Source organism: Podarcis bocagei (assembly GCF_964188305.1).
Source record: "Podarcis bocagei genome assembly, chromosome: 13".
Classification (NCBI taxonomy): Eukaryota; Metazoa; Chordata; class Lepidosauria; order Squamata; family Lacertidae; genus Podarcis; species Podarcis bocagei.
The window spans coordinates 53,045,202-53,072,968 of NC_138138.1; the positions used below are offsets into that span (position 1 = coordinate 53,045,202).

The 27,767-nt window shown below is 50.0% G+C and overlaps 1 protein-coding gene across 3 annotated transcripts in view; it reads left to right on the plus strand.

Moving 5' to 3' along the window:
• Nucleotides 1–304: 304 nt before the first annotated feature.
• KCNAB3 (potassium voltage-gated channel subfamily A regulatory beta subunit 3) overlaps nt 305–27,767 on the plus strand; it is a 31,409-nt gene continuing 3,946 nt past the window's right edge. The window contains exons 1-13 of one of the 3 annotated variants that reach the window (XM_081167997.1): nt 305–1,275; nt 11,810–11,853; nt 12,148–12,185; nt 12,288–12,367; nt 15,246–15,290; nt 17,192–17,236; nt 19,523–19,566; nt 20,320–20,406; nt 20,889–20,924; nt 23,146–23,231; nt 24,277–24,397; nt 25,093–25,187; nt 26,820–26,940. In XM_081167997.1, the coding sequence (XP_081024123.1) occupies nt 1,040–1,275; nt 11,810–11,853; nt 12,148–12,185; nt 12,288–12,367; nt 15,246–15,290; nt 17,192–17,236; nt 19,523–19,566; nt 20,320–20,406; nt 20,889–20,924; nt 23,146–23,231; nt 24,277–24,397; nt 25,093–25,187; nt 26,820–26,940 (1,078 nt within the window). In that variant the 5' untranslated portion in view covers nt 305–1,039. Of the gene's footprint in view, nt 1,276–10,579; nt 11,319–11,809; nt 11,854–12,147; nt 12,186–12,287; nt 12,368–15,245; nt 15,291–17,191; nt 17,237–19,522; nt 19,567–20,319; nt 20,407–20,888; nt 20,925–23,145; nt 23,232–24,276; nt 24,398–25,092; nt 25,188–26,819; nt 26,941–27,767 lie in introns of those variants that run through there. The other 2 variants (XM_081167999.1, XM_081167998.1) reach the window with 2 other exon arrangements.

Genomic DNA, 27,767 nt, shown 5'->3' on the forward strand with positions numbered 1-27,767 from the left:
CTTAGGCAAACTCATGGGGGATGAGACTCTCTGTGGCTACTAGTCCACAAGGGCTGCTTTAGTTGGTGCCAAAATATTGTCCAAATGTTGGGGGGGGGGGATTCAGATGCCCTTCCAACCTGCCTCCAGAAAGGAACCACCAAGTTTCCCCCATTCCCCTGGGGAGAGGGGCTTCCTCCTTGCCCCCCAATTCCTCTACTCCCATCTCACCCCTATTCCATGTTCCCCACTGCACACCCTCCCCACTGATACAGACCACCCAAGTGCTTCTCCCTCCCCCATTAAGTGCTCCCCTCAAACCCCCCATCTCTCCCCGCTTAAAGTCCTAAACTGCTATTACCCCAAATCCTTTCTCTCCCCCACCTTTTTTTTTATGGATGCTCTTAACTTTATCCATCATTCCTCTTTGGGTGGATTATCCGAGCCAAGAGAGAGATAGGGGGGTTAAGAGCCGCGGGACAACACGTGTCCCCGTTAAAAGCTTTCCGCAGCTGTCGTGGTCTTTCGTTTTTCCGCCCCCCGCCCCCCAGTCACATACGCCAATCCCCGCGAGCCCAGGAGTCCTGCTGCCCCCCTCCCTCTCCCTAAGAGCCTTAGGAGGAGGAAGTGGAGGCGGCGGTCCAGAGGATCTCCGCCTCTGCCTGCATCTTCGCCTGCATCCCCGAGCATCCTTCCTCCTCCAACGCAGCGGGTCCCCTCGCCTCTCCCCCACCCACAAAAAAGGCCGGCGGGGGAGGAGCCTGGCATGCAAATGAGGCCCAGCTAAACCGGGGCGAGGAGCGGCATCCCGGACAGCAGCTGTACTGAGGGTGCCTTCTCTCTCCTCTTCCTCGCCCCCCCCCCCACTGCAGCCTGGCCAGTCCCCCCCCCCCACATCTCAGCACCCCTCCCGTCAAAGACTTCCCTGCCCCCCCTTTTTGCATGCAGCTCCCCCCACAGGGAAGGAGGCTGCCAGGCGCCCACAGCCCATAAGTCCCTGGGTGCGTTGTAGGGGGGGGACACACCTTTGGGTGTTGGGGGGGGGGTCCCCGGCTGAGCCATGCAAGTTTCCATCGCCTGCACGGAGCAGAACCTGCGGAGCCGGAGCAGCGATGACCGGCTGTGCGGCGGGGGGACGCGGGGCCAGGGCGGCGGGGGGCAAGGCAATGGGGGGTACCAACCCCCCGGCAAGGGAGCCCGGCTAGCCATGGGGCCGCGGGCGCCCGGGCAGAACCTGCCCCACATCGCCTTCCTCCTGAGGGAGTCCACCGGCCGGGCCACGGGCATGAACTACAGGTAGGGGCTTTTTTCTGATGGGGGATGGGATATCGAGAAGGGGGGGACTGGAGCGGGGGGAGGGGTTTTTAGGCTGGGGGGATCCATGGAGACGGCTTGCAGGGGGGGCAGGATGAAGGGAGCTGGTGCTCTGGCACGGGACCTCACCCCTGTCCCAGAGGAAGGTTAAAGGAGTTTAAACTGCTGGGGGGGGGTGCTATGGGGTTACTAAGGAGAACTCTCTGCCTGAGATTATGAGGAGGGGGGCAGAGTCGCAGTCGTTTGCAGGACACCCCGCGGGAGGCGTTTGTGGTGTCTGCTGCCAATGGGGATGGGGTGGAGAGAGAGGATTTGGTGGGGGGGGGGGGTTCAGTCCCTTGGAAGGGGAGAAGGCGGATTCTGCAGATGAAGAAGGACCTTGCAGGGAAGACGCGATGGGGGGGGGGGAGAGTCCCACACCACATGTGGAAGCAATATTTTTTGAGATGCTTCTTTGCAAAATTCTTGAGTGGGGGGGGATGAAGAGGTGGGATTTTGGCTTTTTCTGAGGCTGGCAGCTCATCCTCTGCGGCGGCGAGGGGGGGGGGCTTTGTTGGGGTGCAGCTTGCGGAGGATGTGATCCAGAGGGCAAGGAGAAGCAGGAACGGCACGTTGGAGGGGAGCAAAATCCCAGGGGCAGCCATTGGGGGGTGGGGAAAGGGGGGGGAGTGTGAACTTGTCCCTTGTGGATACTTCGAGATAACGGGTCCCAGGACTCTTGGGTTCTTTGAGAAGAAATGCTGACCTACAAGCAGAGGTTGTGTCAGGCCAGGATCCTACCCTAAATGTTGTGGGGGGGAGGTAAGAGAACTAGTGGGGTGAAGGAGGAAAGATTGGGGGGGTCCTGGGTAGAAAAGCTCTCCCTGAACCTCAAAAGGCTGAAGGGGAAGGGGGGGTTTCATCTAACTCTGGACTACGCAGCGAGTTCGGTTCCTCTTAGAGGAATGGGGGGGTGGGGAGGCACAAAGAGGCCGAAGCAGGGGGGGGGCAGTAGTTACTGCTGCCCCTCCACAGCACAGATTCAGAACTGCACAGACGCCACACTTCCAATCTCTCTCTTCATATTTGGCATTTTAATCAAAGTTGGGACAGATCTCTGCTAACCCCAAGGTTAATCCATTTGCTCAAAAGAAAGGGTGGGTGGGGAGGAGAGAGACTTGTAGGGCGGGGGGGGTGCTGTGCCTGTGAGCCAGGATGCCTGGGTTCTCTGAAACAGGGGGAGGAATATAGGATCTAGCGGGTTGGAGCAAGGAGGGGTGCATAAAGGTGGGGGAGGGAGGAAACCCCCCCCCCATGAACTTGTGAAAAAACTCTGAATGGACGGTTTTTTAAAAAAAGGAAAATTGGGAGTGTAGGGTGGAATCATTGGAGCCCATCACCTCTGGGAGGTCAGGGAGGGGCGTGGGGGGGGTAGTGGTAGCTTAACACAATCTGGAGAAACCCACAATCTGCAGGTTTCGCTGGAGAGGGTTTGTGGCGAGGGAAGAAGGTCAAGTTTGGATGCTAAAAAAAAATTTAAAGGCCACCCAGAATCTCTCTGCATTTGTTTTGGCGTAATGTCTGAATGTTGCAGTAATGCAGGGGTGGGCCGTGGAAGAGAAAGGAACTGGAACCCGCCCCCAGCCCCAAGCACTCCTCGAATCTTCCCTCATTCTCATCCCAGCCCCAATTTAGGCCTGTGCTATGTATAAACACCCCTCTGGCACAAGTCCTCAGACCCAGGAAGGGCAGTGAGGCCTAGTGGTGGTGTTTCATGAAGAGGCTGTTATTTCTGCTGAGTGGGGTTTTTTTTTGGGGGGAGGGATATATGAAAACGTAAAGGCAGGAGGACTCTGGGGTTTCCTTTTATGTGCTGTGTGTGTTTTGTGTGTGTGTGTTGCCTGCCTAGAAATAGGTTGTGGGGGAAGAGGGGAAGGGAGCCAGGACTCCTGAGTTTTCTGGCACAGGCGTGGAGCCGAGTGGAGTGGGTTTTCGAGCAAGGTTGGGATGGGCCTGGCAGGCGGCCAGGACTCTTGGGTCCAATTCCCCTGGTGCACCACAGAGTAGGGTTGTTGCTGGGGCTGGCCGGCTTCCAAACCGCCTCGCAGAGCCCATAAATGCCGCTCTGCGCCTCTGCTCAGGTTGCCCTGGGCCGGAGCCAGCCCAGTTCCGAGGTTGGAAAGCCAGATTAAAAGCAGAAGATGCTGAACTTTCAACAGGAGTCATGTCTGTTCCTTGGGGGCTGTGGGAAAGTGGGGGGGCAAGGGAGCAGCAGGGGTGAGGAGCTGGGGGGGGCTTGCATGGCAGGGGGGGGCGATCCTAGCTAGAGGTGAAGGTCAAGGACCTCAGTTCTGCAAGAAAGAAAGAAATTAATATGTATATGTGTTTGTGTGTGTATGCATTCGCGCAGAGGAGGTTGATGTATTTATGTAAAAATACAGGTATAGTGTTCTATTTTGGGCCGCAAATTGTATTCCCGCTTCTGATCTCATTCCTCTTGAAGATGTAGATGAAAACATTGCTGAATATTTATTATTTATGTTCAGTGTTTATATCCAACCATTGCTGTGTACAGAAGGCGCCTTAAGGAAGTTTATGGCATATTAACTTTTTGGGGGGGAGGGAGGATAAGTGCATTGTGCAGAGGAAACCCCAAACTGAGGTTTAAGTGCATGGGGAGGGGCGATCACTACAATCAGAAGAGAGCAAAATTTGTGCTGGAGGCTGAGTGAAAGTCTTTTTCAGCTAGTGACCCCTGAGCATGTAGAGAGTGCTTTTTTGCATACCACTGAACCGGCACAAGCAGCCATCGCACATGCCATTTTCAGCACCCAATAACCACCAACAGTATCTGGACTTGGAGTGTCGCCCCCTGGAATAGGTTTTGATTACACTCAGGGAGATTGATGGATTATTAGTCACTTTATTGGGCCTCCAGGATTTGGGTGGGGTGGGGTGGGGTAATGTCCCCCCTGGCCAGGTGACTGAGGGTTTTCCTGCAGGTTGACCAGCTGACTTGAGTCACCTGTGGCTATCGCTTCCAAAGGGCCAAGCGCTCTGGATACCCGTGGCAGAAAACCCAGTCTTGCCCCTTGGCACACAAGCCTTTAGAGATGCTCAATATGGCTTGCACAGGAGATATTCCCTGTAGGATTGTGCCCTGGGGTTAGACAGATCTATAGGACCCCAGTAACCTACACCTCCTACCATCTGCACCCTGTTCTCTACTTGGACCAGGTAGCTCACCTTTTGCCAACCTGATGCCGCCGCCCCCCCCAGCTAGCTGCTTTGAGCTACAACTCCCAGCAGTCCCAGTCAGCATGGGGTGTGTGGTCCCTGCGTTGCAGGCAAGCGCCTTGTCTTAAAGAATTTAGGAAGTGGGCGGGGGCTCCCCTGTCCTTTAATATGGCCTTATGATCTGGCACGGGCTCAGGGCTGGGTATGTTGTTGTTGTTGTTTAGTCGTCTAGTCGTGTCCGACTCTTCGTGACCCCCTGGACCAGAGCACGCCAGGCCCTCCTGTCTTCCACTGCCTCCAGCAGTTTGGTCAAACTCATGCTGGTAGCTTCGAGAACACTGTCCCACCATCTCGTCCTCCGTCGTCCCCTTCTCCTTGTGCCCTCCATCTTTCCCAACATCAGGGTCTTTTCCAGGGAGTCTTCTCTTCTCATGAGGTGGCCAAAGTACTGGAGCCTCAGCTTCAGGATCTGTCCTTCCAGTGAGCACTCAGGGCTGATTTCCTTCAGAATGGAGAGGTTGGATCTTCTTGCAGTCCATGGGACTCTCAAGAGTCTCCTCCAGCACCAGAATTCAAAGCCATCAATTCTTCGACGATGAGCCTTCTTTATGGTCCAGCTCTCACTTCCATACATCACTACTGGGAAAACCAGAGCTTTAACTATATGGACCTTTGTTGGCAAGGCGATGTCTCTGCTTTTTTAGATGCTGTCTAGGTTTGTCATTGCTTTAGGGCTGGGTATATTGTTCCATGAAACCCACCTTTAGGAGGTTGAGCTAGAGCACCCTTTGGTCCCTCCTCCCAACTTTAAAATTCTATGGTTCCTTCTAAGCGATTGAGGTTGTTCTGGTCCACTGGAGAGTTGTGGGGGGCCCCCGCGATTGAGTTTCTGGCCTGTCTCCCCTCCACCATCTGTTTTCCACAGCTCCCTTATGGTTTAATTATGAGGCCAAGTCACGATCCGTATCCGCGCGGCAGCTGGTGGGTAGGGGACTTTGATACTTGCCCCCGATGTGGGGAAGGGAGGAGGGAATGGGGTTGCCATAACCACCTCTCTCTCTCTCATCTCCCCCTGCCCCTCCAAGGGAGACCTCTGACTCAGTAGCAGAGCATCGGGTGACGGGTTCAATTCCAGCCTGGGAGAAACTCCCACACACTGCCATGTGAAATCCCAGAGGGTTGCTGCCAGTCTGTGCAGGTTTTTGTAGAATCATAGCGTTGTAGAGTTGGAAGAGGGACCCCCATACTGCATATAACACTAACGTCTCACAGCAAATGTGATTGATCTGTAGAAAACACAACCTGAAAATGAGACAATGCTCGTACCCTTGTAAACTTAAGAAAATCTTTAATAAATATTATTTAAAAGAAAGTTCTTCCTGACATTTAGCCGGAATTTCCATTATTGTCATTTGGATGGCTGGGAGTGGGGTTATTGGTCTGTTTCCTTTTTGTTCCTGACTTTATTATATATTTTGTGCTTTCACATTGTATTTTTATGCTGTCGAGATCTATGGATGAAGCGGGACGTAAAATGAAATGAATATTGAATAACGTTTGGTTCGGGTCTTGCCCTCTGGGGCAGTGGAAAAAACAAACTTCCTCCATCTTCAATGCGACAGACAGATTTTTCTATGAAGCTGAGCAGGGGTTTCCTGTCTGTGGTCCATGGGGCAGCTGTGGTCTTCAGGTGGTCTTTGGTGGTATGTCTGTAAAAATGTGATTAAGAATCGTGCAGCACCTGCTATGGTGCATTACAACTGCCACAGAAGGCAGGAAAAGTAATAAGTGGTCTTCCGTGGAGCAAGAAAACTGCTAGTACTTTTGCAAAGCTAAGCAGGGTGTGGTCTGGTTTCGAACTGGATGGGGAACCGCATGTTGAGATTCCTGCATTGTAAGGCGTTGGACTAAATGACCCTCTGTGCTCCTTCCAGCTCTACATACATATCTACAATTCTAAGACCCTCAGCAATTTTCAATTGGTCTGCGGCAGTGGCGGTGATACAGAGTTTGGGATTTGAAGAGGGGTGATCTCCGCCTGCTTAATGTCTGTGTGTCCTGTTCCAGCACAGGACCAAGGGCACTGAAAGAAGTTGGCAACTGTTGTTGTTGTTGAGTCGTTTCGTTGTGTCCGACTCTTCGTGACCCCCTGGACCAGAGCATGCCAGGCCCTCCTGTCTTCCACTGCCTCCCGCAGTTTGGTCAAACTCATGCTGGTAGCTTCGAGAACACTGTCCAACCATCTTGTCCTGTCGTCCCCTTCTCCTTGTGCCCTCCATCTTTCCCAGCATCAGGGTCTTTTCCAGGGAGTCTTCTCTTCTCATGAGGTGGCCAAAGTCTTGGAGCCTCAGCTTCACGATCTGTCCTTCCAGGGAGCACTCAGGGCTGATTTCCTTCAGAATGGAGAGGTTTGATCTTCTTGCAGTCCATGGGACTCTCAAGAGTCTCCCCCAGCACCAGAATTCAAAAGCATCCATTCTTTGGCGATCAGCCTTCTTTATGGTCCAGCTCTCATTTCCATACATCACTACTGGGAAAACCAAAGCTTGAACTATATGGGCCTTTGTTGGCAAACTTAAATGGCTTTAAAAGAGGATGAGACAAAATCGTGGAGGAGAGTGCTCTTGAATGGCAATGCTTTTGAATTCCAGGCTCTGTCTGACCACTGTGAGAACAGAATTCTGGACTAGATGGGCCACTGGCCTGAATCATAGAATTGGAAGGGACCTCCAAGGGTTATCCAGTCCAGTCCCCTGCAATGCAGGAATCTTCTTGTGTTCTTATCTCTGCTCCACCCCAGAAGTAGCGGCAGCGGCAGCAGCTGAACCCATCCCTGCCCTTCGCCCCACTGCCATTTCCTCTAAAGTCCTGCTCTGCCCCATCCCCACCCCTACCCCATTATCTCAATAGCAGAAGCTCCCAGCCATCGGCTGCAGTGACCCCATTTCCAAGCCCCGAGCTCAGGCTCCCATCTATTTTTATCCTCCGTTAACCGCTCACAGCGGTGGCTCCGCTGGTTAACGAAGCTGCGAGAGGCGCGCTGGGCAGACGGCAGCGCTAATGAACACGAAGTGGAGGGGGAAAGTGAGGCTCCGAGAGGGAGCCGGACACCTCCCAGGGCGCTTGGTGCAGTCACTCGGGGGAAAGTGCCTGCGAGAGGAACCCAGGAGTCCTGGCTGTGCTCGCTTCCAGATCCGTCACTCAGCCGATTTGCACAATGAACCAGTTAAGAGAGATTAAGTCCACCCTGGATTGCAATTTTGTGATGCAGGCAACTAATGCCAAAATGTAATTCAAGAGATGAGACTTGGGCACAGGAGGACATCATCCTCATCGTACCAGCATTACAAAATTCTAGCTGTTTTCTACTCAGTCTTCACCAATACTTTATCAAGCCCTGACCAAGCCTTCACCTATGTCTTGGAAGGTGCAAGTTCCCCCAGTTAGCAGAACCATATGCTGCAAAGTTTTGCTAAGATGTACCAGTTCACATTGGGATGCGGGTGGCGCTGTGGGTTAAACCACAGAGCCTAGGACTTGCCGATCAGAAGGTCAGATGTTCGAATCCCCGTGACGGGGTGAGCTCCTGTTGCTCGGTCCCTGCTCCTGCCAACCTAGCAGTTTGAAAGCACGTCAAAGTGCAAGTAGATAAATAGGTACCGCTCTGGTGGGAAGGTAAACGGCGTTTCCGTGCGCTGCTCTGGTTCGCCAGAAGCGGCTTAGTCATGCTGACCACATGACCCAGAAGCTGTTCGCCGGCTCCCTCAGCCAGTAAAGCGAGATGAGTGCCGCAACCCCAGAGTCGGTCACGACTGGACCTAATGGTCAGGGGTCCCTTTAACTTTACCTTTTTACCATCTCACATTAGAAGTGAGGAATAGCATGTTTGAATGGTGTCTCATATAAATGGTCTTCTGCATGTGCTACCTCTTTTTCGGTGCCCTTTCGGACGCAGCAGCAGTTGGAGTGTTGATGGGCATTCCGGTGCACGCGCTCTGCTTGGCGCAAGCTAAGAGGTGACACGAGCCGGCTTGGATCGATATGTTGCTCTGTAGAGTGGAAGGAAAATGATATGTTTGAGGAAGCAGACTTTCAGATGTGCTCTAGCAAGGCATGCCGCTACAGGCTAGACCAGTGGTTCCCAACTGGGGGTCCGGGGGTCTACAGAACACAGGCAGGAGGTCCGCGGCACCATCCCCTGCCAGGGACTCACTTATCTTGTTAATTGCACAGTGAAAGTCACAATAATGATCAAAGGATCACTAAGCCTCTGCTCGTGACCAGGGCCTGCTTGCTGGCAGGGGGGAAACCTGTGAGTTTCTGGGTGGCAAGTGAGCTGGGATTGGGTACAAACATCTGATACAGTTTCTTTGGGCTATTGCAGAGAGAGAGAGAGAGAGAGAGCTCCATGGGATGTGTTCACATGCTTACCAGTTGTTGTTTTTTTAATTTAAGGGTTGCACTGCCGGTTGCAAATGCTGCAGGTTGCGACCGTGCCTCCCGCACGGATCATGTTCGCAACCCGAGGTTCCACTGTAGAACCCTTGCAAGTTAGGGACACAATTGCCTTTTTTAGTCAGTTGTAGTGGAGCACTGGAGACAAGTTTTCCCTGCTGTCTGGGGGTAGATAATTTGTGGAAATATTACAAATTTTATGGTCTGTTTGGTTTTTTTTGGGGGGGGGTTACTATACCTAAGATCCTTTGCTTATTAGGGGCCACCCCACATTTTCTTCAAAAAATTGCTTTGCACTTTATCAAAATTTATCAAAAGTAGGGGGCCCATGGTTTGGCTTTTGAAAAATCGGGAGTCCTCAGTAATTAGCTAACTGGGAACCACCTGGCCTAGAACTCAAGGAATCTCTCCCTTGTCCCAGTTTGCTTAGCTTTACACTTAATGTAAAATAAAATGAACCCAGTTTTCCCCTCATTGGCAGGCCTTCTCTTGGAAGCCCCCCTTTGCTGTGTTGTCTGTTGGATTAGACAGAAATATCCTTGGGGGAGAGACTGGACTGTGTCGCTCTGTGCTGCTATTAGTATTAGTATTTCATAAATGTTCTATATTCCTTGATTGCAGGAAGAACCTCAAAGCAGTTGGGGGGGGGGGTAAAGGAATAAAATGACCACTAAGAATTATTTACAACACTAGAAAGTTGTAACGTACAGAAAGTTGAAACACTAAACAAGTTGAAACTCCGCTCAGCTTTCTAAGCGCCTGGGTAGGCTTGTCTAAACAAGATTTATCTTCCAGCAGGGAGTTCCAAGGAGCAGGTCTTGCAAATGCAGAAAGGGTGGTTTACACAGGACCTGTAAAAGTGCCAATTCCACCGATTGAAGCAGTCTAGTGGGCTCATGTGGGAAGGATAATAATAATAATAATGGTTGTTATTATTATTACTTAATGCATTTTAATCTCACCTTTCTCCCAAGTTGGGAATCAAGGTGGCTTTGCGACATATATATATATATATATATATATATATATATATATGAAAATCTACGAAAGCATATATATATATATATATATATATATATATATATATATATATATATATATAATTTATAAAATACTGTTGTGGATTTGGGAGGGAAAGTTTAGATTTTGGCCTGAGTCCCGTCCAATTCGGAGGGTCATGTACTCTGTGAGGGTTAGACTCTATCAGAGGAGGAAGAGTTTGGATTTGATATCCCGCTTTATCACTACCCTAAGGAGTCTCAAAGCGGCTAACATTCTCCTTTCCCTTCCTCCCCCACAACAAACACTCTGTGGGGTGAGTGGAGCTGAGAGACTTCAGAGAAGTGTGACTGGCCCAAGGTCACCCAGCAGCTGCAGGTGGAGGAGCGGAGACGCGAACCCGGTTCACCAGGTTATGAGTCTACCGCTCTTAACCACTACACCACAGAGCAACTTCTCTATTCCAAACTTTAAAATGAAAAGTGTAATGCTGGTGGTCAACAAAAGAGGTTTAAAGACTGTCTCAAGGCAAATCTAAAAAAACTGTAGTATAAACACCGACAACTGGAAAACACTGGCCTGCGAGCGCTCCAGTTGGAGAACAGCCTTGACCAAAGCTGTCAGTCATGGGCTTTGAAGACGCTCGAACTCAGGACGCAAGGGAGAAACGTGCTAAGAGGAAGGCACGCTTGGCAAATCCACACCGTGATCAACTCCTGCCCGGAAACCAATGCCCCCACTGTGGAAGGACGTGTGGATCCAGAATTGGCCTCCACAGTCACTTATGGACTCACTGTTAAGACCGTATTCATGGAAGACAATCTTACTCAGCTACGAGGGATCGAAGAAGAAGAAGAAGAAGAAGAAGAAGAAGAAGAAGAAGAAGAAGAAGACGACGACTATCAGATGAGGTTGCTGAACTGGTCAGACAAGTTTGTAAGGCAGTGACCTTAACTGGCCACTTGTCCTCATCAACATCCCAAAAGAATGAAATCGGTTGCAAGAGCGCCAACCAAGTGATGCCCCCCCCCTCCAGGAAATTGGGTGGGCTTTTCCCTCCCCTGCCTCCCCTAGCGGCTATTAGCCAGAGCTGTGTATGACTGAGCAGGATAAAGACTGGGAGCTGGAGGCACAGAGACCTGCTAGCATTGTGCTGGGTGCAAAGCTGCGACTTAAAGAGAAGGAATATCTTTGGGGGCATTAATGCTGCGAGTCATTCATCTTGTGCTCAGATTGTAAACAGGTGTGAACAAAACCACATATCCTAAGGCTCTGATGACCTTCGTCCCAAGAAAACTGAACTCTGGGCAGGTGCTGGAATTCCTGGGATCTCACGCTGCTGGGAGATTGCGGCGGTGCGTGACAACATGAAGGCATAAAAGCAACACTTAAAATACGTCGGAACTCATTTAAAACCAGCAATTAAAATATAGTTTGCCCTGGCAGCATCGTCTGCAGCTTGGTTTTCTGAACGGGGAGGTCTTAGCTTGCTGGCAGAAGGAAAGCAAGGAGGAAGCAGTCTAACCTCTCTTGGGAGGGAATTTCACAATACGGGAGCCACCACCAAAAAGGCTCTCTCTTGTGTCACCACCAGCCATGCCTCTGATGTTGATGGGACTGAGAGAAGGTGCTCACTCAAGGATTTTGTCACCTGGGCAGGTTTGTATAGGGAGATGGATATACGTTTACAGGACCCAGCATACAGTTATATGAAATCTTCAGTGGTAAAGCGTTGCTGTAAGAGCACTTCACTTGCAGGATTCCAAGGGGCTCCCACAGAGCAAAACATTTATCTTAACTTTGGTTTACCCTGGATTGAAGTTCCTCCTTTTTTACTTTTTTGCAGGAACCTTGGCAAATCGGGGCTTCGCGTTTCCTGTCTCGGCCTGGGTGAGTTCATGGGAGAAGGGGGACACTAAGAATGGCCGGGGGTTGCAATATGTCTGCTTTGGGGTAGTAATGCGGGGAGGGCAGTTTGTACGTGCTCAGAGGCACTCTTCACAAGCCCCAAGGCCATAATCTGCCAGAGCATTCCGTGACATCAGCAAGCCCCCCTTCAGATTACGCTGTGTCCAGTGTGCTCATTTGCTGGGATGGGGCCTTTCGCAGTGGCTCTTGGGTAGAGCTAGGAGTGTGGCCTGGCTGCGCCTATCCGTCTCAAGATCTTGATTTCTCCCCTTGCAGGTACTTGGGTAACATTTGGGTCGCAGATCTCAGATGAGGTAAGTCCGAGCCCCATGCCCCATCTACCCTCCTCCCTTCTGGAGATTTTCCTGCCAGGCATTATTTGACGCTTATCTCCCTCTCTCGTTGTTTTTTTTGAGATGGCGGAAAATGTGCTCACCATCGCTTACGAGAACGGGGTCAACCTCTTTGACACGGCCGAGGTCTATGCTTCTGGCAAGTATGTCTGGCTGTTCCGCCCTCGGCTCTTTGCAGGATTGCTGCCACCTTTCTGCCTGCACCTCAAATAGCCCTGTGTGACAGGGAGAAATTCAACAGGGCAAGCTACATTCCCACACCGGAGGAAGCAACGCCTTCTGAATTTCTGCCTGCCCCGCAGCTGGCAACCCTAGGCTGTGGCCATCTTTATTCTGAGCCTCATGACATGAACGAGTCTCTCTGGGGTTGGAAGGGGAATCATAGGGGTCTTGGCGCTTGCATTCCCCCTGCCAAGTCACTCTCAGTAACTACCGTATTTTTTGCTCTATAGGACGCACTTTTTCCCCTCCAAAAAAGGGGAAATGTGTGCGCATTCTATGGAGCGAATGCAGGCTCCTTGGCTTCAGCGATAGCAACGCGAAGCCTCCGAAGTGCAGAGCTGCCCCCGCGAGCTGCTCCAGAGGCTTCGCGTTGCTTTCGCTGAAGCCTGGAGAGCGAGAGGGGTCGGTGCGCACCAACCCCTCTCGCTCTCCAGGCTTCAGGGATAGCCGCCTGAAGCCTTCGGAGTGCAGCGCGAGTTCCCGCTGCGCTCTGCAGGCTTCAGCTTTCTTTCGCTGAAGCCAGGAGAGTTTTGCTCTCCCGGCTTCAGCAAAAGGAACCTGAAGCCTGCGGAGCGCAGTGGGAACTCGCGCTATGCTCTGAAGGCATCAGGGATAGCCGCCTGAGGCCTCCGGAGCGCAGTGGGAGGTCCCGAGACGCTCCGGAGGCTTCGGGTTCCTTTTGCTGAAGCCGGGAGAAGAAGACTCTCCCAGTTTCAGCAGAGAGGGAGAGCTGCGCAGCGCCCCTTCAGCCAAGCGGGAGGAGAAATGGAAGGGGCTCCGTTTCTCCTGCCGCTTCGCTGAAGGGGCACTGAGCAGAGAGGGGGAGATTATTTTTTTCTTGTTCTCCCCGTCTAAAACAAGGTGCGTCCTATGGTCAGGTGCGTTCTATAGAGCGAAAAATACAGTAATTTTGCTAGAAGAAGGCCTTGAAACCCCAAATCTGGGAGCCAACCCATCTGATTTATCGGCCCAGCCTTCCTAGGCAGCGGTAGAAGAGTGGTACTCTTCCCATGCTCAGAAGCCCTCTCACCTTTACTCTTCTTTGTCTGGCCTGTTCTAAGTTTGAGACCTGGCTTGATGGCTGGGGATAAGGAAATACCCCGAGTGTGAAATCTTCCCCTTCCCTACAGATTACAGTAAACTCAGCCCTTGCTTTCCTTGTTCGACCTCTGCCCGCCAGACATGTCCAAAGCAAAGAGCTGTCTCAAGGCTTTTCGGAATGCAGTAATTAAAGCCCCGTGACATGATTCTGTCAGGCTGAATTTGGGGGCTAGCTGGCTCTGAAGGAAGGCAAGTTGGGACGGGGATGCAACCTGCCACAGGGTGATGTAAAGTGATTGGGTGGTGAAATAATTTGAACGGAGGACGCAGGTAGCGTCTCCTTGCGCCAGCAATAGTAGGGGCATCCATAGATCAGGAATGTAGACAATTCAACAACAGCAATCCCCAGAGATGGGCAGAGCAAACAATGCAAAATATTGGGGAGCGGGGAGAGAAATCTATGACATTTCATCAAATTTTGAAATGTAGTATATTCCATATCAGAGTTCTGCAGCTGCTATCTTAGTTGGCTGCAGTTACGACAACAAAAAGTATTGGGGCTACCTTAAAGATGAACAGATTTATTGCAGCATCAGCTTTCGTGATCTAGCAGGGCACATTGTCAGATGCAGCAAGCATGGCGTGTTAAATTCATCTGCCATATTTATACAGTGGATGGGATGCTAGCAGTGGGGGTCGAGTAGGATTGGCTCAGCTGCGTTCAAGCCCAGCATGGAAAATGTCTCGCCTCTCTAACTTTGCTGTGCTGGTTTGATACCTGGGAAAGAGAAAGAGGACTATAGTCTCAGTTGAGCCCCAAACAAATAAAATCAAATTTGTAGATACACCGTACCTTCTAGTTCATGAATCCTGCACTCAGATTTCCCTTGAAAGCTTTTTATATAAAATCTATACACCAGTTGATTGTTGTTGTTTAAAAAAACCCTCAAAGTGCTTTACAAATAGTATAAAACAATAAAATTATCAGTCGAAACAACCATTTAAAGCATTTGAATAATATAATCACCAATAAACTAAAAACAAATTAAAACGTACACCAGCATTCCACATGTCTGGGTAGGCTTGTCTCAACAAAAAATACTTTTAGCAGGTGTTGAAAAGAGTACAGTGAAGGCACCTGCCTGATGTCAATAGGCAGGGAGTTCCAGAGGTAAGTGCTGCCATTCTAAAAGACTGGTTTCTTATAAATGTGGACGGGGTAACAGTGCCCCTGTGTTAACCGATAACAGTGCCAGTTTTGATGGGAAACCGACTTTCAGCTCAGCAGGCAAAGTTGAAATATTTTCCCAATAAAATATGGCAGTGAGAGTAAACAACTTCAAGGCCCATCAGTACAGAGCACTAAGCCAAAAAACCCCACCCCCCTGTGCTTGACACTGATTGCATCTGAAGCTGTTCCTTTGCAGTTTGCTTGTGATCCTCATTGCTGGAAGGCGGAAAAAAACAAAATAAATTCACCCTGCAAGGCAGAAAACATCTGCTGGCTTTGTGTCCATGCCGAAGGCCATTTTGTCAGTTGCTCTTTTCAGCCTTTTGACTGTTTTTTTTTTGGGGGGGGGAGGCTTTCTTGTTCTAAGTCCCACCAGATGATTGGAAGTAGATATTAAAAGAAATTTATTTGAGGAATTTCTGAGGAGTCAACCAGATATGTGTGTGTGTGTGTGTGTTTATACTGTATATACACATATATACATATATATATATATACATAAAATTCTGTCTCCTTTTCTTATTCAGAGCAGAAAAAACATTGGGGAATATTTTGAAGAGCAAAGGATGGAGGTAAACACACAATAAGTTTACTACTTATTGATTTCCTAAAATGTATATACCATTTGATTGTAAACAAAAATTCAAAGCAATGAATGAAAAGAGTTAACCAGTTGAAATGGAAACATAATGAACATTCTGTTATCTATATAACGGGATTTACACTCTTTGGAGATCCGGGTGGCTTGTCTTCGGTTGATGATATTCAGTATTTGTAACTGTGTTTATCTAAGAATCAATAAGATATGCTAATGAGAGAGAATTGACCAAATTATTGGTATAAGCAATTATGTAATAAATCATTCAAAAAATTTAAAACAGCAGTACACTAAAACACACCAGCATTTGAGATATCTCAGTAGGTTTGTTTCAGCAGGTGCCAAAAAGAGTGCAGTGAATGTTCCTGCCCGATAACAAGAGGCAGGGAGTTCCGAAGGGTGGGTGTTGCTGTACTAAAAGATAAATTTTATTACAAACAGGTTTCACATGGCGCTTGGAACAGTGCCAGTTGCAAGGATCAAAGTGGTCAAGTGGGCAAAATTGGTATGGCGACCTCGTAGGTAAACTGGTCCCTCATTGTTTGTGGCTTTATATGCTAATATAGTAGGGACGCGGGTGGCGCTGTGGGTTAAACCACAGGGCCTAGGACTTGCCGATCAGAAGGTTGGCGGTTCAAATCCCCGTGACGGGGTGAGCTCCCGTTGCTCGGTCCCTGCTCCTGCCAACCTAGCAGTTCGAAAGCATGTCAAAGTGCAAGTAGATAAATAGGTACCACTCCGGCGGGAAGGTAAACGGCGTTTCCGTGCGCTGCTCTGGTTCGCCAGAAGCGGCTTAGTCCTGCTGGCCACATGACCTGGAAGCTGTACGTCGGCTCCCTCGGACAATAAAGCGAGATGAGCACCGCAACCCCAGAGTCGGTCACAACTGGACCTAATGGTCAGGGGCCCCTTTACCTTTATGCTAATATAGTAACACCTTGAACTTGGCCCAGTAGCAAATCGGCAGCCAGGGCAAATCTCTGAGCAGAGGCGCTGCACGCTGACAGGGTCTCAATCCTGCCGGCAATCGTGCCTCAGCATCCGGCACTAACTGCAGCTTCCGGATCAAGCGCGAGGGAAGCTCTACATAGAGCACAGCACAGCAATCTGGTCTTGAAGTAGCCAGTGCAGGAACTACGATGGCTGAGCTTTTCTGGTCCAGGAATGGTTGTAGCTTCTGTAGCAGTTTCACAGCTGCCCACCTGTCCGTCAATATCTTCCGCCTTCTTCCGGATTTGGCAAGCGGTGCTTTGGGTTGCCGACTGCTGCATCGCAGCTTCCTCACTAATTTCTTCTTTTTTTTGTTTATAATTTTTATTAAGTTTTCTGTTTTACAATTTAAAATACGCATTTTACATCCTTAAGATATCAGTGACTCCCCTTCTTCTCTTTCCGTGGTTCATTTTACATATCATAAATCTCTGCATATTTTACAAAAACTACACTATTCAGTATTTCATTATTGCATCCATCAAAACTTGTTTCTACTGTTGAATTTATATTAATGCTGCCAGCATTTTCAGCTGTACACAGTTATTTCCCATATATTTAATAAAAGCTTTTCCTTCTTTAAACGTATGTTCTTGTTCTCACATTCTATATGTTAAGTCTGTGAGTTGTGCATATTCTGTCAACTTAAGTTGCCATTCTTCTTTAGTTGGGACCTCGCTCGTTTTCCATTTTGGGGCTAACGAAACACAGGCCGCAGTAGTGGCATACATAAATAATCTTTTTTGACACCTGGGAATTTCAGTCTGAATTATCCCAAACAGAAAGGACTCTGGGGTTTTTTCGGGGGAGGAAGCACTTTTAAACATTTTTTTCAATTCATTATGGATCATTTCCTCACTAATTTCTCCTCTCTCTGCTCCACAGGCGTTCGAGCTATGTTGTCACCACCAAGATTTACTGGGGAGGCCAGTAAGTACTCAAGGGACCTAGTGAATCAATGGGGAGGGGAGGGGTTGTAGGGAAGGAATCTGTGTGTGTGAGTTGAATTTGCCGTGTGTGGAGAGCAGTGGCCCTGTCCAGTTGTGGGGTGCTGGTTGCAGGTGAAAAGGAAGCTGGCAGAATCCTAAGCCTTCCTATAACCCCAGTTGGTGGAGCTGGGTGCTTGTTGTAGGGATACAGTGAGGAAGTGGGGAGAACCACATATGCCCACCCAGAGCTCTGTTAAGGAAAAAATTCCAGGGTTAGAGACTACTCCAGAGCCCAGCTTATCGGGGTGCAAGTCCCACGCGGGTCCATGCGGTCAGTAAAAGAAGGAAGTTCCAGCCAAGTAATTTGGAGCAAAGCAAGCTGTCAGTAGACCATGATCTTTATTGTTGCACAACAGGTCCCCACAAGAGTAAGAACCCCGAGCAGGGGGTGACATCCTCTTCCACTGCCTCCCACAGTTTGGTCAAACTCATGCTGGTAGCTTCGAGAACACTGTCCCACCATCTCGTCCTCTGTCGTCCCCTTCTCCTTGTGCCCTCCATCTTTCCCAACATCAGGGTCTTTTCCAGGGAGTCTTCTCTTCTCATGAGGTGGCCAAAGTCTTGGAGCCTCAGCTTCAGGATCTGTCCTTCCAGTGAGCACTCAGGGCTGATTTCCTTCAGAATGGAGAGGTTTGATCTTTTTGCAGTCCATGGGACTCTCAAGAGTCTCCTCTAGCACCATAATTCAGATGTCACAAACGGGGAGGGGTATACAAGGGTTACACGAGTTCAACATTAGGTCACTTTATCAGACACCTTTCCCAACACCTCTTAAGTGCCCATCACCCAAGGAACAATCAAACTGTTTACATCTCCTTGCCCTCAGGACTTGTCTGGAGACAGGCTTTCAGAACACCTGCCTTGCTCAACTGCCTCTGCGGATGTCTCTTGTTGCCCCCTTGGTCACTCCCTGGGTGGCGTGCCTCTCACACTTGGGAAATTATGGCGGGATGTCCTGTTCCTGCTGCCTACGTGACTTCCCGCTTCTTGGTTCATGGAGGGAAGTGGAGCCCAAATTCCCCTTTCTTTAAGGGTTAAAATGGCGCTGGAATGAGGAGAGTCAATTAAAGTTTGGATTTTCTACAAATTTATAAAGCTAGGCATATAAAGCTGTCAAGTCAATAGGATACATTCAGGCATAATATCTGTATTATTGGAGCAACTTTAATGATGTAGCCTTCCCCCCCCCCCCAATGTCATTTCCATAACAGCTCCTTGGACAAAAACGTGGGATATAGATGCAATAAATTAGTATAAAGAAGCAAACCTCGTCTGCCTTCAACCCTCCCCTTGCCCTGTCCCTTTCCTGCCCTTCTTACTTGCAACCAACCAGGGTGGGCAACCTCGCCTGCCAGCTTCCTGCTCCTTGGTCTCAGTGATGCCTCCTGTATAACACAGCAGTGGATGGAGATAAAAGCAAAATTAGAATAATTCCCTTCCGCCTGTCATCATTGTGGCGATCACACAGGGTCCCCGGACGTTTCACCGTCTATTGATCCCTGTGCCACCGCTTTATTTCTCGCTGCCACCACCCAGGCCCTACCTGGTACAATACTGTGTCCAGTCAGGGTTAAATTGGAACATAAACTTCTGTTTATTTATTGCAGTTTAACAAGCGTGTGGTTTCATAAACGATATCGGCCCATTACAATCATGGGGCGCATATACAGACCTATAACTTCCGCTACCTGCTCTTACTCACCAAACCACCTCTCAGATATTTACTTGTCTTCCTAGCTCCTAACTGTTCCTGACTCAGCTTATTTCTCTACACTAACTCAACCTACCCACAGACTCTATCCCAGTTCACCCCCACTCCACCCAACTCCCAATGAACTCCTCCCTTCTCGGCTCCCAGAGCTGGTTTTATAGTCCCTCTGACTCCACCCCCTGGTTTCTGATTGGGTAACCTGTTTAACTATTTCACCTCCAGCACTCTCATATGTTAACATCGCAATCATCTCTGGATTCTTCTCCCACTGACCTCTTTGCCTCCTGCCCCACCAAAGGGCAGCAGTGGGTAAATAGTAATGGCTTGCAGTGCCTCAGGTTTGTAGCATCATAGATCTGGAAGGGACATGACAGTGGGCCACCCAACCTCTGCTTAAAAGACTCCAGGAAGGGAGAGTCCACTGTCTTCCAGGGGAGTCCGTTTTGCAGTCAAACGGCTCTAAGCACCCCCAAAGTTCCTTCTACCGTTCAGGTTTTTTCCTTATTTTCTTCCAAGGGCTGAGACGGAGAGAGGCCTGTCGCGGAAACACATCATTGAGGGTAAGAGAGGGGGCTGGGCTTGATATTTCAGGGTTTGGGGGGAGGGAAGGAAGTGACCACAATATGCTGGACGGCAAAAGCATTTGGCGGATTGAGGGATCTGGGAACTACCAGAGGGGTGGCAAAAGGGTACAAGGATTTGGAGGGGTTGAAGAAGATGAGATTTGGGGCGAATGGGAGTTGGGGATCCAGGGTTCTTTCTTGATGCCATTCTCAATAGTTAGATATCTGGGGTGCTTCTCAATTTGTGCTATTTTGAAGTGGGATTCTGGGTGCATAGTTAAAGTCAATTGGGAGGCCTTGTGCAAGGAATCCCACTCCCCCAAAGTTTGGAGCTTTTTTCTTTTGCTATGGGGCAAATGCTCCAGAAAGTGTGGGGTGGGGCTGCCCTTGCTTTCACCTACATTCCCTGCGGACAAATAGGGATGGATCCTCATTAAATGATCGAAGACATTACCAAGGGTGACTCTGAGGCTGACGGAGTCCAAGATGTCTGGGCGAATGTTATCAGGATGCATGCGCAATAGGAAGCTGGCTTGGAAGAGCCCCTGGAGGAGATAGCAGATGTGCTTCTGGAGCTGCGGGCTCTTGCCTCTGGGGCAAGCTTTCCTTTCGGGGCTGGAGCAGGGCTTGGTGGGCGCTGCAGTGCCCAAACCCCAGAGGGGACCGGGTGGGCGAAGTCTGCTCTAAGCTCCAGCCTTTCTGGGGCTCCCTATGCCACCCCTGTCCTTACTCCCTGCTGCTCTTTCGCAGGACTCAAAGGCTCTTTGCAGCGGCTTCAGCTGGAGTACGTTGACATTGTCTTTGCTAACCGGATGGACGCCAACAGCCCCATGGAAGGTGAGTGGCCCAACCTGCTTCAGAAGGGTCAGGATGAGGCACGGCTGCCTCCCCTGACACCTCCCCTTAGCAGATCCCGGGAGGCCAACCCTCTCTCCTAGGCTTCTCAGCAGCTATCCCTTTACCTGCGACTGCCTCCCTTGCTTGACAGACACCCAGCAACGCCGCTGCCATAACTGAGAGACTCCCCCTCCTTGTCTTCTCTTGCTATCACCATCCCGTTATTCGCATTTGTTAGATGCATGTTAGCTCCCACAGGGATGATAACCTTTTGAGGAAGGTCGTTATTAAGCCCATTCTTCACGCAGTGGGGGGGGGACTGAGGCCAAGAGTAGGCGGCTTGCCCAAGGGCAGGCAAAGAGCCCGCAGCAGATGCCCCCCCCAAATCCTGACCCACACACACACACACACACACACACACACACACACCCTGTGCCCAATTCCAGCAGCGTCTCATTGGTTCTCTCCTTCCCCCCCTGCAGAATGCGACCCGAACTTCCGATTGCTCTTGCTGGAAGGTACTGCAGACTGCCCCGATCTCCCACCTCACCCCACCCAAAAAAATCCACCCCAATTTGCTGCCCCGTCCACCCCAGATCCTGTGAGCCCCATACCTCTCTCAAGCGAGGAACAGGATGAAGGGTTATTCTAGCTTTGAAAAGTCGTTCTGGCTAAAGGAAGCTGTTTTGTGAAAAGGCGTCGCGTTCCCCTTGGAACAGGGAACGCTGAGGGCCACGATCCCGCCTGGACTGTGATCTGAGGGCCACATGGGAGGGGGACAGATTCAAAAGTGGGTGGAGCGTTGGATGGAAAGGTCAGCTTGGCACCGTAGAGTTTGTCCGCCATCAAGACAGACAAGAGTTGAACTCTGAGTTAAACACCCCAGGCAAGCAAAAACAACCAAGGAGGGTGATATGAAGAAGGATCAGTGAGGGGCGTAGTCTGGGAAGGCTCCCGGGGGCCACAGAGAGCCCTGCGAGGCTGCATTTGGTCTTCAGATCTGAATGTTCCCCACCCCAGGTTTAGAAGAACTCGAAGCTCGTATGCGTCAAAGAGTCTTTGCTCCGTGCGAGGCTTTAGGAAGGAGATTTTCCCAGCATGAAAGAGCTTTTTCTGCAGGATTTTCACCTGCTGTTACAGGCTCAGGGTTCAACGAGAGGGAGGAAGCTTGCAGTCTCATTCTTCAGCTCAAGCACACTGCGCAATCCTAGGCTAAGGTAGACTTAATACCTGGTGTAAGAGAGGTACTTATGTTCTTCACCTCATGGAGGAGGCTGTGTGCGGAACACGTTGAGGTCTGTTTCGGAGATACTGCGAGACTTTAGCTTGTGGGCTGCCACCAGAATTCTCAGAGATAGTGAAAATCAGAGCCTTGCACAAGACCTAATGGATACTGGGCAGGATTGAGCTATTGAGTCTCATCAGTGGAAACGCATGCAAGAACTTCTGCTTGTGAAATGGGGGTTTGCCCCTCTCCCCTCGTGTGCCCCCCACAATTGGCTCAAGGGGCGCAATCAGGCGCACCCCCAGAACAGGGTGCAGGAAGAAGAGAGGAGATTGGTCCACCCAGCCAGCTGAAATGCTTGCAGACATTGCATATATATTTCATTGTATAGTGATTTATTTCCAAGCCAGGCTCTTGAGAGGTATGGCCAGCCCCTGCCTCCTTCCTGAAGCCCAATACTCCTCTTTGCACCCCATAATGCCCTCCCCACTGCAATGGCCCTGTGCCCCAGATCCTTGTAAATCCTTACCCATATGCCTACCCAGAAGTAAGTCCCGCTGAGATCACTGGGGCTTGCTTTCAGGTATGGGGGCATAAGATTGCACCCTTTTGTTCCTGGGGTTAGAGGGGGAAACCTTCCATGAATATCCCACTCTCCATTCTGTAGAGACCTCACCAACTGTAGACCCAAGGATGGGGGTGCTGCCCTGAAAGTAGATGTGTGTCTTGTGTGCTCGCATGCTTTTGTGTTCTGCTGTAGAAAAATTCTGTGTGTGTCGCATTGCCAACTGATCAGAACAAAGCAACCTGCCTGTTCTTATGCCTTTAACAGCTACTTGATAGCTGCAAAAATCAGTAAGCGGAGCTTTTCTGAATGGGGAGATGAATAGCTTGCCTGCTTAATACCTGCAAATCAAGCAACAATTAAAGGCGATTAAAGTTGACAATCCTGTTTTGTGTCCGTGTGTATATGTATGTGTGTGTTTACTATAAATGCAGGAACTCAAGATGCCTTTGTGCTTCCTAATATCACATGAACCCACAACTGAACAAGCTTTACAATATGGGAGAGGAGAGGGAAGGCAAAATTATTCTCACTATAGCATTTTGGGAACTTACTTTGGAAAGAATTTTTTTTTAAGTACTTTAACTGGTAGATCAAACCAATTTGTTTCTGTGCTTTTAATGAAGTAGAGATGAATAACGCAAGTATCTTTTCCCCCTAGAAAAGGATTCTAGCCAGCTTGTAATTCACTGATTTCATTGTGAAAATGTGATTAACAGGGGGAGCGCAAGATTGAGGGATCTTACGGGTGTGGAGCAGCTTTTTGGAGCAGTAACTGCTCAAATCCAGCTCTCCACCTTTCTCTCTCCCTCCCGGTTGGGATTCAGTTCCTGCTGGAGGCGGAAAGAGTAACTGCCCTGGTTACATTGGGCTCACCTTCCAAAGGTGACAGGCAAAAGGTCTGGGGGGGGGGCAATTTCTTCTCTCACGTCTCCTCTCTCACCCTCAGAAATTGTTCGTGCCATGACTTACGTGATCAACCAGGGTATGGCCATGTACTGGGGCACCTCTCGCTGGAGTGCAATGGAAATCATGGTAAATTCTGGCGTGGCGGAGAGGCGGGTGCAAACCGAACTGATGCATGTTTTCTCAGAAGCAGTGGCGTTGCGGTCCAGCGTTGTGAGGGGTTTGGGAGACCCGTTCCTAGGTCGCCTGCCTCCAGCATCTGAGAGCCATCCAATCAGCATGAAAGAAGAGCTTTTTGGCCACCGAGAAGGAGCCTTCTCGCCCTTTGTGCTGATTGGAGGCAATTGGAGTGAAAGGAGGCGGGTCAGCCACTGAGGACGGGCTCCCGGGCCACTCTGGAGAAGGTGTGCAAGATCACTGAGTTGTTTTGTATGATCCAAAGATAAGCTTTTAGAAATACACTGAAAATACAAGGTGCCTCTGTCCCAAGAGGAGTCTGTGCTACTTCTGTTACGTACAACGGGACTTCAGGGCAGGCACAACTTAAGTTGCTCCAGCAGAAGATACTGGAGCGCTCGATACATTTGCCTGTGTACATGCACAGAAAACAGAAGATCTATGTGAAGATCTGCAATGATCTTTGCAATGCATCCCTAATTATCACTTACCGTATAAGGTGGTTGTATAATCGTGGGGACGGGACGCGGGTGGCGCTGTGGGTTAAAGCACAGAGCCTAGGACTTGCTGATCAGAAGGTCGGCGGTTCGAATCCCCGCGACAGGGTGAGCTTCCGTTGCTCGGTCCCTGCTCCTGCCAACCTAGTAGTTCGAAAGCACGTCAAAGTGCAAGTAGATAAATAGGTACCACTTCGGCGGGAAGGTAAACGGCATTTCCACGCGCTGCTCTGGTTCGCCAGAAGCGGCTTAGTCATGCTGGCCACATGACCCGGAAGCTGTACGCCGGCTCCCTCGGCCAGTAAAGCGAGATGAGCTCCGCAACCCCAGAGTCAGCCACGACTGGACCTAATGGTCAGGGATCCCTTTACCTTTACCTAATCGTGGGGGGGGGGGCTGGCTGTGACTCTCCCGACAGGGACCCTGCACTTCTCAATTCACCACCAGAAGCAAGTCCGCCCTGCGAGACTGATTACTTTTGCCTCCCTCCCCTAAACCAGGAGGCGTATTCCGTGGCACGGCAATTCAACCTCATCCCACCTGTGTGTGAACAGGCAGAGTACCACATGTTCCAGCGGGAAAAGGTGGAGACGCAGCTGCCAGAGCTCTACCACAAGATTGGTATGGAGGCAGGCGGGAGAGGGCTGGGCCGAGGAGCCCTTTTTAGCTCAGGGGCCACATTCCTTTCTGGGCAAGCTTCCAAGGGCCACGTGTCCCAGTGGTGGGCAGGGCCAGAGTCGAAAACGGAGCTGAGCGGCTAATATAAATTTCCCCTTTGTTTTTCTCCCTATCTTCCCCGATAAAACGACTTTGGGCACAAACCAGCCAGTTTGGGGGGCATTCTGAGGGCTAGGCAGAGAGGCCTTGAGGTCTGTGTACAGGAGAAGGGATTATAGGGGCCAATGGAGACAAATTGTTGGGAGAGGCTGGGGCGACCAGGAACCAGAAGATACAGAGGGATCTGCAGACTGGATATGGAATCTGAGGAACGTGTTTCTGGAGGAGCAGCAGGTAGAAGCAAGATGATCCCTTGGGAGTATAAGCCCAGGGTACAATTCTGCGTGAGGCATATTGGAAGTTTACGGAGGGTGACCTTTGGAGCAGATAAGATTAATATGTGCACTAATCTGCTGACTTTTCTCAGCATGGGGTGGCGTTAAAAGACTTTTGCAATGCAAAGTAAACCCGGAAGAGCTGTGATTTAGGATGGCCTGTGGCTATTATTTCAGTGAATCTGTGTACAGTGATAGGAAGAGGTGGGGGATGTTATTTGTTTTCCCCTTCTCTTTACCTGACCTGCTTTGTTTTCTTGCTAGGAGTGGGAGCCATCACCTGGTCCCCGCTGTCTTGTGGACTTATCACAGGGAAATATGAGGAGCGGGTGCCTGAAAACTGCCGTGCCGCCATGAAGGTACCGTCTCCTTTGCTTTTGCTGAGGCCTTCCACCTCCCAACTTCAGCTGAACCTCGCACTGTCGACATCACACACAGCCCTTAAATCAGGGGAGACAGGCCTGTGGAGACCTCCAGATGCTGCTGGACTACAACTCCCATCATCCCTGACTGCTGACCATTCTGCCGGTTCTGATGGGAGTTGTGGACTACAACATCTGGAGGACATCAGGTTAATGACAACCAGTTCGGAACTCACAGCTCACAAGCCTTGATCCTGACTGCCCTACAACTGTAGTTGTTTATTGGGCCCACAAGACCTGCTTGGTCCTCTCTCTTCACTGTTACTTTCAAACACTGGGAATACAGAAGTCCTGGGTCTCAGATTACGCACACTGGCAATGCTCCAAGAAACCAAACACTTCCCTTCTTCATCCCAAACATAAATCAATTTGTTGCTGATGTCCCAGTGATACTTGAAACCAGTGGCGTAGCGTGGGGGGTGCAGGGGGGGCCGGCCGCACCGGGCGCAACATCTGGGGGTTAGGGTTAGGGGGCGCAAATCCACGGGTTAGGGGCGCAAATTACTTGCCTTGCCCCGGGTGCTGACAACCTACGCTACGCCACTGCTTGAAACTATCCTCACCAAAACACCAGGGCCTCCTCCAGACGTCCTCCTTATTGTGCATTCATGATTATTTGTGTTCATGATGCTATCAGGGCGGTTACACAAACTCCTGTTTCCAAGACTGTTTGTGCCTACAAAGTTTTCGGAACAGGCATACTACTCATGTCCTGCTGAGATCCTGTAGCTTCTTATACCACAAATATTTCAGGGCAGGGGGTAGGGGGTGTTGTCCCACTTTTTTTGGCATCATAGCACAACATTGGGGAAACATTGCAGGACAACTAATAAAGTGCAATGATGCTTCAATGATCCATTATGAACCCACCCCTAAGGCACTATTCTTTTTTTAAAAAAAAAAAAGATATTTATTAAGTTTTCAAAGGAAAAAAGTTACATAAGTAAAAAAAACTAGGCGAAAAGACAACAATAAAAATAAAATAAAAAAGAAAAATACAAAATACAGAAAAAGATTTTAAAAAATTAAAAAAGAAAAAAACACACATCAATCTTTCCATATCATATATTCATATCCTTGCTTCCCTGACCTCCTCACACCTCCCTTTTTTGTATTCCAGTTCAGTTAGTTAATTCAGCAGTTTCTTTCCCTCTTTATTTTTATCCTAATCCTTTAACTTAATATAATATAACTTTGAGTTCTCACCTGTTATTAATCCATTTTTCATACACCTTTAAAACATTGCTGCTTAAACCACTTAACTTCATTCTAAGGCACTATTCTTGTGTCAGTGGCACCTGCTGCAAAATTACCTGCCCCCCCCCAAAAAAAATCAATCTGGAGGGGTCCTAAATCCTTTGCTGGCTGCTCAGCACATCCCTAAGGGCTGCTTTGCAAGTTCACAACCTCCATCCTTGCCTGCCAGTGGCTCACCGCCATGCTGTGCGTTGGCTATGATTCCTGCGTTGCTGGGGGTTGGACTGGATGACCCTTTAGGTCCCTCCCGAGACGACTGTTCTCTGATTCTGCGCCTCTGCGCCTGTTTCCTTTGCTCCTCGCACCCTCCAGGGGTACCACTGGCTGAAGGAGAAACTGCAGAGTGAAGATGGGAAGAAGCAGCAGGCCAAAGTGAAGGAACTCCACCCGATCGCAGAGCGCCTGGGATGCACAGTGGCGCAGCTGGCCATTGGTGAGGGAGGAGCGGAGCGTCTGTGTGTCTGTGTTGGTCCGGGCAGGCCTCAGAAGCAGCTGCACATCTGGGGCAGGTTGCATTCCAGATCCTGCCTCAGAGGTGGGAAAGTTACGTAGCTCTGGGGTGGGAGAGATTGCCTTCCCTGAAACCTTGGAGAGCCACTGACTGTCGTTGTAGACCACCCTCCCCCAACCTGAGGCCTTCCAGATGTTTTGTACTACAGTCTGGGGGCTGTAGTCTGAAACATCTGGAAAGCCCCAGGTTGCAGGAAGTTGGTGTGGACAACACCAAGCTAGGAGGACCCCTGTGGCATGCCTCAGCAATAAGGCAGCTACCTTTGTTAGCCATAGATCTAAAAGGAGATGTGCTACTTAGGCCAAAGGTGGCAATGTGAGCTCTTCCGATTCAGCAGCTACCAGCAGCTAAGAGAAGTAGGTTAGAAATCAGGAGGCGGTTTCCAGCTGCAAGAGGCGTGTGGCATCCTGGAATAACCTCTTGAAAAGGAGAAAAGGAGATGCCTTTGCCCAAGACCAGTGTAGAGCCCTGCTGCACAATTGGCTTCCTGGTGCTTCAGCCGTGGCCCACGGGAATAGAGAAGGTCGCCCTCGTATTTTGTCTGTTCCCCAAGTCAGAGGGCTAGAATGTGGGGCATCAGCGATGCAGCAGCTGAGACTGGGAGCTTATCCAGGCGCTGGAGACGCCCGTCTTCCCTAGCTTTCAGCCAGGCCCTGATCCAGGGTGGTGCTCCCCCCTACTCGCAAGTAGCCACACGTGCAGTTAAGTCAGGCACTTTGGCAGTGGACCTGAATCTCATGTCTAGTTTG